This window comes from Cryptomeria japonica, chromosome 11, assembly GCF_030272615.1.
Source record: "Cryptomeria japonica chromosome 11, Sugi_1.0, whole genome shotgun sequence".
NCBI classification, from domain to species: domain Eukaryota; kingdom Viridiplantae; phylum Streptophyta; class Pinopsida; order Cupressales; family Cupressaceae; genus Cryptomeria; species Cryptomeria japonica.
The window spans coordinates 688,913,865-688,923,893 of record NC_081415.1 but is presented as its reverse complement, the minus strand read 5'-3'; the positions used below and the strand labels follow the sequence as shown (position 1 = coordinate 688,923,893).

The window sequence follows — 10,029 nt, the reverse complement described above, 5'->3', positions numbered from 1 at the left end:
TGTTGAATCCAAGGAAGGACTGAGAGAGGGGGTGAAATAGCCTTGAACAAAAATTAATGCAGCACATAAATAATTAATCATCAACACAAACACAACACATCAACACCAAGATTTTCTATGTGGAAAACCCAAACAAGGAAAAACTATAGCGAGCACTTGCCCACAAAATATATCCACTATGTATATTAGATTACAAAGAATGAGCTCACTGCTCAAGACTTGCATACCAAGGCTAACTGCTCTTGGAGAAAGATACAAAAAGAGGACTTGCAAACCTGAAGCTAACTGCAATAGGGAAAGATACAAAAATGAATTGAAAAGAAGGATCTCCTGATCATGAAGTTGTCCTTGAACTAGATACATCAAGCGACCAACATCAACATACACAACTCAGACCTCAAGTGTCAACATTGTCAAACACCTCTACCACGGTCTCAAAATAGCTCGTATATCATTCAATCACAACTCTTCTTCTTTGCTCTTCACTAAATTTCGCACACTTCCTCTCACATCCTCTATATTGTTCTTCCCACTCTCTCTTTTCATACACTCCACTCAACCACACAACATTCTTTATATACAAGATAGATCATCAAAGCTTGAACCAAAAACACACATTGATCCACTCTAGGATAAAGAGGGGACCAAAGCACATCTTCCAAAGATCAATTCACCAATCCATAATCATTGGAACATAACTAACAACATACCAACATAGTATACATCCATATAAGAAATTGATGTTCAAAACATGTCCTCCAATACAAATAACTCTAATCTAGATCTCCACACACTATGGTGAGACCCATAACATATCAAATTACTTTCAACAAATCATATGTGAACCCAAAGATAGGTCTAACATAAACTATCACAACCTGCTATGAAATATACCACAACTTTCGAAGAACACAAAGATTTTTCCGAACCACATAAACTATCACAACCTGCTATGAAATATAACTAAAGAAGATAACAACATCAAACAATATCAGCAACACTTTCCAGACCCAAACACTTATGGAACAACCAATAGAATAACTGCAACATCAACACAATAATATATCTTTGCAACAAAGACATTCTAGACCAACAAGTTTTACATCAATGACAACCACAACAACACTTACTTCCAACAACCCAAACTCGGTTAGGGGAGGTGTTAATATCTCGACCTATTTTTGGGGACCGGGTCCTCCATTGTGGCCCCACTAGTTCATAGCTCCAGTCAGAAGCGTTCAATGATATAAAAAATTAAAAATTAAAAATTAAAAAATTAGCATTTCTATAGTTTAAATATTTTTTAAAAAATCTACTTAAAATAAAACAAAGACTTATAAATTAGAAATTTAATATTTTTATAGTTTAAAATAATGAATTTGAAAGTTTTAGATTAAAATTAGGAGACATTAATGTTTTGGATCATACTTAGTGATCTATCATTAGAATGAGGAAAATCAAATAATAGAACACAATATGTAATCCAAAAATGTTGATGTTAAAAATTTCTACATAATTTTAATATTTTATAATTATTTAATAATAATTAATACACAAAAAAAAAAATCATATGGATGAGAATTTGAACAATAAAAGTTAAATTAGAGATTGGCCTAATATTTTTAAAAGGGTCACAATCTTTACAATTTAAAAAACAATGACTTTTGATTTAAAAAATAATTATAAATCGTTCAACCTCATCAATAAACTAAGAACCCCTTAAGTACTCTATCCTTTTAGGTTTTTTAAAAATTAACCATATATTTTACTATTCAAAAATATTTTTATAATCCAAATACTTTTAAAATGATGAGAATTTGAACGATAAAAGTTAAATTAAAAATTTATCACATCTTTTTAGAATTTCATTATCAATTTGATTTAAAAAGAGCTTGACTTTTGATTCCACGGCTTAAAGAGGATCCTGGGAAAGGAATTTCTTATGGCTTACCACAGGTACAGAGCCAATGCTAATATTCCAGCCTTTTTTCTTGCAATATTAATCTACATGGGGATTAGTAAGCAGCAAACAAAACTGCTAACCCAGTGATGTTCAAGCACCGCCTGTTGGGGGAAATAGATGTTGTATTGGACAATATAGATGCCAATCTCAGAATTCTGCTTCCCCAAAACTACTATATGTCACTTAGCAACGGAGCGGAGGTGAAGAAGCTTGTGATTGTTAATTCTCTTGATTTTGAATCCTTCGAAGCAACTTGGCCCGTCATCTCCAGGAACATTGAGTTCCTTCTGAAAGCGGTTGGTATACAAAGTGGTTTCACGTCGAATTAGAGGGCAATTTTTGTCTGTGGTGAAGATTTAGCGGTGACTGATGATCTCGGGATCCTTGAGAATGGTGATCTGGTGGATGGAAACGACTGGGGGTTTGGGTTGGGGGAAGAATGGTATCCAAACGACTATCGTCTCCCTAAGGAGAAGGCAGAATCGGCAGCTCATTTGAATTGTGGCCCTGAATGTCCCTTTGTCTTAGATGCGGCCAATGTGCTTGAAAATGATGCTTCTGATGGCTCTCTATGACTTCGGTTGACTCTAAGCCCTCCGATCTCTTTGCCTTTTGAGATTGTTTGTTTTTGTCTTATGACCACTGTGTCTTTAAGAGGTTGGTATATTGTTGTCTTGAGGTTTTCTTTCTAATTCTTTCCCCCTACCGCTCTTATTGAATCAGGCCTTGTATTCTCCTCCTTTTTTAATACAAGGGTGTTGCCCCTCTACAACTATTTACTTATTAAAAAAAAAAAGCTTGACTTTTGATTAAAAAATAATAATTTTATAAATCATTCAACTTCATCAATAAACTAAAAACTATTTAATTGTTCTATCTTTCTAACTTTTTGAAAAAAATAACCATATACTTTACAATCCAAAAATATTTTTTTAATCCAAATCCTTTTAAAGGATGAGAACTTGAACAATAAAAGTTCAATTAAAATTAATATTATCTTTTTAAAAGTATCACAATCTTAATACTTTTTAAAAAAAAAACTATTCAATTGTTCTATCTTTTTAATTTTTTGAAAAAATAACCATATACTTTACAATCCAAAAATATTTTTGTAATCCAAATCCTTTTAAATGATGAAAACTTGAACAATAAAAGTTCAATTAAAAATTAAACTTATCTTTTCAAAACTATCACAATCTTTGTACCTAAAAAAATTGACTTTTTATTAAAAAAAATTAAAACTTTTTGATTAAAAAAAATAAAAATAAACATAAATTATTCAACTTCGTGAATAAACTAAAAACCACTTAATTACTCCATCTGTTTAAATTTTTAAAAATTAACTACATACTTTACAATCCAAAGATATTTTTATAATCACTTATACAAATAAAAATAAAATAAAAATAAAAAATATTATATCTCACTCCACAATAAGTTCAAGTATATCTAAAGGGGCACTCAATAGACCGGTTGAAAAATTGAAGAGAGCATGCGTACGACTCTACCAAAGTTCTGGAAGTAACACCTCAAAAAAATTAAATGGAATCCCCACGCATTTATAAAAATATCTTTATGAGATGAATGGATAATATCTCATATCATCTCCACGATATTTAATTTAGTCAAAAGTAAAAATAAGTAAATGAAAACTTTTTTATCCATGGATATTTGTTCAAATTTCCTTTTCAATTGTTTTTTCTCTCGTTCAATTTTGTCGTAATTTTTTCAAGGTCAAGATCATCTTGAAATCTAAATCTAAAACCACATTTTTAATGTCATTATCAATGTATCTTTTTGGAGAATAAAAAGTTCTATAGTTCGTAAACCTAAAATAAAGAATTTGCATGCTCATATCTACCATGAGATTTTTGATCGAGTACATGGCAATTAAGTGTTAGTTATGTGACAACATCAATGTACAAACACACACCAAATCACATAGGGATCATATCATTCAAACATCAAATGTGCTCATATAAGGGTATTATGATCAAGTTTATTTCACTACATCACTTACTAAAAATTAATTTGCACCCAAAATCCCAAAAACTATGAACTCTAAAAAACTCTAAAAATAGGAAAGATAAATTAAACTACAACATCATGACCTCCACTACCATGTTAAGATTTTACAATATGCACAACCAAAACCTAATGTCATAGTGATAGTCACAACACTACTCAAGACCAAATAATAGGTTAAACAATGTTATTTCATGTTAATTGAAAAAAAAGAAGACAAGATACAAAGCAAACTAGATGCCACTCACTCCCACTCACCATCACTGAGCCTAAATAAATTTATCTAAAGCAAACTAAGAATAAGAAACTATGAAATAAGATAATGAAAAGGATAAAAACTACACCAATACCAATCATAACAAGTTGAACATGAGTCTAAACTTGAAAATATTACATAATCCCTCAAAAATAAGGGTAAAGCTAAGGTTTCTTTCCCCCAAAGGAAAAGAAAGGTTATGTCAAGGGTTCGACAAGTCTATTGAAACTACTATCGATATCTCTTATGGTGAGACAACCAAGCAGAATGTTGCTTGTTAGGGGAAATAAGGTTGGTAAAACTTGCTAATACTTCTATTGGTGGTAAAAATCTCACCAACAAAAGATTTTTATAAAAGAAGATGATGACACCAATTCCTTGCGATGTTATTTTTGGTAACCATATTTGTTGTTCTTTACATAATGATGTGAATGACTCACTATCACTTTCCGCTTCAATAATGATGTCTCTTGGTGTTGTTTTGGAGGATAGCTTTAATGGTGGTGAGGAGGAACGTGAGATTATTAATGATACTAACAATTTTTCTCACGAGGATAAGGAGATAAGTGAAAAAGATAATAATGTTGTTTCCACAGATGACCCCATGTAGGACTTATTATGCAATGATTTAAGGATTTGTAGGTTAGAGTGGAGAATCGAGAAAAAAATTAGAAAGATTCTACTGACTATTCAAGCTATTAAAAAAGTCGGATAACATGTATTGGGCTAATAAAGAAAGTTGTTGGGGGTGGTTATTGTCCAATTGAAGTTGAAGAGGAATTAGAAACAGAGGAATGAAAATGAGTTGTAGGGGACTATCAAGATAGAGAGAAAAAAAAGAACCTTGCTAGAGGAACTATAGATTGGAAAGACTCTTGATACCTTAACTAGGAACTAGAGTACTCTTTTTGTCATATTTTTTTTTCTTTTGTTATTTTTTACAGCTTTATAGTTCTTAACAATTTTTTTTGTTGTTAAAACTCTTTTTGTTAGACTTTTCTTATGTTTTTGTAAAAGTTGAGGGTCCTCTTCCCTATTTACATAATAGAAAACAATTTAACCATTATTATATTTTTTATTATATTTAAAATATCACCTTGCCCAAACATTTTAGGATGTGACCCCATTCCATGCATTTTTTTTTATAAATTAGTACATATATATTTTCTTTAAAATAATTTAATCAAAAACTTATTTATTGAAAAAAAAAAAAAAATCATTTTCTAAAAGATCTCTGGGATTAAGGAAGATATTTCGAACTCACCCAATCACATCACACAATACAAAACTCAATACTTGAATCTAATTAAGATAGTAATTGCCACTATATAATAATTGCTCTTAATAGAGAATGTAGCTATTGGGAAGCCATGTGGTAAAGTCCTTACATTTTGTCTTCAGCTTTGACAAAATCTGTAATGGCAGAAGAAAAATACAAAATACAAAATGCATTGCCCCATTAGCATGGCAGCCTTTCAACGAAGAATATGATACCAAGTGGGTAACAATCCATTGATTCCTCTGAGAAACACAGAATAGCTCAGATAAAAGTCAAAAGGCAAAAGTTTTGGCAGATTATGCAGACTGTACAAGGGATGCATACAAGAGTTCATTCCAAGTATCAGGAACACCAGGTAAACACCAATGACTACAGTCTGAATTAGCCTCTGGGTTTTTCAGCTGCTGTTTAGTTACTTCTGTAGTGTACACTGAAGGATGTGCATCTACCCTGTAATCTGAGAGCCTTATGATATACTGTAGATTGATAGGAAGTTTGCTCTTCTTGAGAACATATTCCAACATGGGCACTTGTGGAGGCACTGGTGGCAGATCCCCACTTAGCTTGAAGGGCTCCATCTGATTGTAACAATTCTTGGATTTCTCTTCACTGCATAATTCATGGCATACAATAAACAACCTTGTGATTCCTCTTAAAAGAAAAAATAATACTGAGACTCTAATCTAATAGCACAAATGATCTTCTAATTATGGGAGTTAATGCAGACTAATTTATTTTTATTTATTTTTTTGTTGGTCAGGAGTATTCCTGTGACCCAGTCTAACGTCCAACCTGTCTTCCTTTAATCTTACTTTTAATCGGGAAGGGGCCAGCTGGTGCAAAGACTAATCCCCCTGGGATGCACTTAATCCCCCGCAATCCATGTGCATCAAAATGCAGACTTATTTATTAATGGGATGGTTTAAACCAATAAACCCATATATTACTGACAGTTTACTACGAAAACATTAACCCACTAATTGATTTGCTAGATTACCAAATCTTGCATGTTACCCCAGTGTAACACTTTTAAGTACAAAAAGTTCATGCTAATGCTATATACGATTTTGCATTGAAAAGCAACAGTGACAATGCATCTAATGCATCAACTGACAGACCTGCTATAACCCATCAGTTAGCAATAGATATCAGTATAATAGATCTGTTGATAATCATTAAACAACAATGCGTGTATAACCATACCTGTAATGCTCGGACGACATGGTCCGAGTGAAGACAGTGGATTCTTTTGGATTAATGTTTTCAGATACCCAATTTACCCAAGTGTTCAAAGCTTTCTTATAAGCCTTCATTGGATCCATATAAGCATACATCCGATGGCCTATCTGCATCATGTCCCATCTGTTCAATAATAGCACAGATATTTTCCTTTTTATTTTTGATTATTGTAAAATTCACAATAATAAATTTCATATCGCAGAGTAATGGTGATGTAAATCTTATGACCTGTTAAGATTCCTAGAAATGAACTGGGTTTGTTTTTCATTTAACAGTTTATCCACGGGAATTTCAAAACCAACAAATATCTACAATGTAAACCTTAAATCCCTAATTTGATAACTATTGGTTCCTTACTCCTTTGTTGTGCCACTATGAGTCCACCAATGTGAGGACTCAAAGACCAGAATATCCACTCCTTTCCAGTATACTCCATTGCGTTGGACGGAATCCAAATGCACAATTTTTTTCCCCTGTTCATTTGAATAAAAATCAACCAGAAATGGAGCCCAGAAATATTCTATGGAAGCCTGATAATCCTGCAACGTGAGCAGACCAATGGAATCTTAGACCTGCAATGCCCAACAAACTTACAAGCACAAGAAACAGACAAATAAAAGAACACAAAGCAAAAGTTTACCAGGGCTTTGAATGTTTTAAGTGGAAATCCATCATTATTGAAAGATATCTTGCTGTTTGGAATCACTGTACTTAGGAGGCAGGCCATGGATTCCCATTCGTTTCGGCTAGTTGAGTCCCCAACAAACATTAATCTCTTTCCTCTCAGTCTTTCCAGCAAATCCATGGCATTGAATCTGAAACAACAAATACTAATGGATTATGTCATGATTCAATATTCAAATTCCTTTTGGGCACTGCTGAGCTAAACCCCTAGATAAATATTGTCATTATAAAGTGGCCCAAAAGAGTGTGCTATATATGTCGAGGGAATAAGATCTATCTGTTTCCCAATCAACCTGAATCAGTCATTATAGAAGGCTCCATGAGAGAAAGATAAACATACTTCATACAAATATCCATATAACAAACCTCCCTTCAAACCCAAAAGATTCGAAAACAAAAAAGGCTGTGTGTTATTTTTGTTTACCTGGGCATGGAACAACCATATGGCTGCCATCTCCATTTTTCATAGTCAGAATCTGGCCTCCCATTTTTTCTACAGTTCAACTTGTCATCAATATAAGGGCAGCTGGCAGCCTCATAAAGAGGATAGGACTCATCGTGCACCCATGATCCCCTGAACAAATTACATTTTGTTGCAGCCTTGACTTCATTCTCCATCACCAATGAAACATTACGGCCATTGCTGTGCCAGAGGAGGCAGAACAAGAGCACAAGAAATACAGAGACCTTTGTGAGATCCATTGCAGAAGAGCAAATGCATGGACTAGAGTGCAATGGGCAGATTTATATATACCCAAGAAGAGATACAGTATTGACTTGTAATCATGCATACTATTGCCTCAGTTTTAGCGGGATTCAACATGGTGTTCAACCCTGAGATTGAAAATTGAGCATGAAGAAATATGTTCTACTGTCTTATTAAGACTGCAATTGCTCCGAAATAAACTGCACTGAATTAAAGTCATTATAAAATGGAACAATAGTTGACCGAGAGAGAGAGTCAAGTACCCATACAGTAGTTCACCGACACAGGTGCATGACTTCCCGGATTGGGGAGAATGAAAAAGACATCCATGGTTAGTTTTGCCTTAACTAAGTGTAATGGAGATGAAATGGGTACTCCCTACTTGTATCACACAGGGAAAAGGGTATGAGATATTTTATCAGCGTGTCTTACATGATGAAATCCTTCTAGGAGTCTTTCGCGGAACTAGGGTTTTACGCGATGAAAACTTGTCTCGTTGTTCTTCTGCACGGCACCGTATTAAGGGTTTATATGTAAAGTAGGGTTTTAGAGGATTAAGGGTTTTTTAAACGACTGTGAGAAAAAGTGTCATTCTTGCAGGTACTAAAACGTGGTGATACTTAAATTCCCAGCCCCCTTGAAAATAGCCATGACAATTCTGGGGGTAAATTCAAAACATCGTGGTTTTAAATAGAAATGATTTCCATGGGGAAACACAGTGCTTGCAGCTTTACACACTAAATTCAATGTAAAGATGACAGCCATAATCAGTTGCATTATAGCTATCCTTTAGGCATCATTTTCAAAATTCAATTCAGTTGCACGAGAGTTCTCCTTTAGGCATCATTTTTCAAAATTCAAATCAGATGTTTATTTTTTTTGGGCATCATTTTCAAAATTTAATTCAAATTAAAGAGTAAGATTATAATAATGAAATCATGCACATCGTTTCAGATTAGTTTTTATAGAAATTTTGGGAGAATATATATATGTATGTTTATCTCTATATGTGCATATCTTCACATGGTCTCCATCTTCTCCTTACCATCACTCACTCTGATAGATTCACTTAAATCTTTCATATTACACTTATCAATATATCAATCCTAATATAATTAGTATCTACTCAAATTTGTCTATTAATCTACTATTGATCTCTAAAAATTACACCTTAGAGAAATAGCTTAATGGGAAGTTTAGTGAATGGGGGACTAATTGTGCTTCCCTAAACAACCTCTAGGATTTTAGAAGTTAGCCCTTCAGATTCTAGAGGGGATGAAAAGGTTAGAGGGGAATAAACACAAATACATCTAAACTAGGGGGATACATCGATGCAAAGCTTTTATAGCACTTTAAAACCCTCCATGAGATTAACCCTAAAGATATCTAACTTCACTAAAATAGACACAGAATGCCACAAACTCTTCATTGTTGGAGAGAGAACGAAATGCATAAGGCTCAAAGGCACAGAGCATGACATTCAAATCTTCCTATGAGAAAGCACCTATTAAAGTTTGTTGAAGCTTACATGTCTCAATTATACTTTCGACTATCAAATTAAGGGACAGACAATAGTCTTGAACCCAAATTTCGCTCCAAAAGCCTTTGAAAATGCAAATTACTAAAACATAAAAAACAAATATAAAAAAGTGGATTTTTTATTTTTCTCATCTCTCGTCGCTCTGTCACCTCTACATAGTTCCAAATCTCCTTCGAACTGATTTGACATGTTTCTATCAATGCCTTGAGCATAAACCTACAAAAGATGTAGATTTTTATCTACAGGTCTGGTGACTTACAGGGGACCTTTGCCTATGGAGGTTGAACCTAAAATTTCTGGATTGAAGATCGAAAGCCTTATCTATGCCAAGAAGAAA

At 33.5% G+C, this 10,029-nt stretch overlaps 1 protein-coding gene across 1 annotated transcript; it reads right to left on the bottom strand.

The window, feature by feature from the left end:
• Positions 1-5,529: 5,529 nt before the first annotated feature.
• Positions 5,530-8,897, bottom strand: LOC131038140 (protein trichome birefringence-like 36). Its single transcript, XM_057970470.2, has 5 exons — positions 7,871-8,897; positions 7,403-7,577; positions 7,120-7,301; positions 6,727-6,885; positions 5,530-6,132 (listed from the first exon to the last, which is right to left on the bottom strand). The coding sequence occupies exons 1-5, from the start codon at positions 8,146-8,148 to the stop codon at positions 5,820-5,822; spliced, it is 1,107 nt and encodes a 368-aa protein (XP_057826453.1). The 5' UTR covers positions 8,149-8,897; the 3' UTR covers positions 5,530-5,819.
• Positions 8,898-10,029: the final 1,132 nt, after the last annotated feature.

Coding starts and splice junctions, on each gene's coding strand:
- LOC131038140 (XM_057970470.2), bottom strand. CDS start 8,148: ATGGATCTCACAAAGGTCTCTGTATTTCTTGTGCTCTTGTTCTGCCTC. Junction 7,302..7,402: donor TTAAAACATTCAAAGCCCTG/GTAAACTTTTGC, acceptor CTCACGTTGCAG/GATTATCAGGCTTCCATAGA. Junction 6,886..7,119: donor CATAGTGGCACAACAAAGGA/GTAAGGAACCAA, acceptor ATTATTGAACAG/ATGGGACATGATGCAGATAG.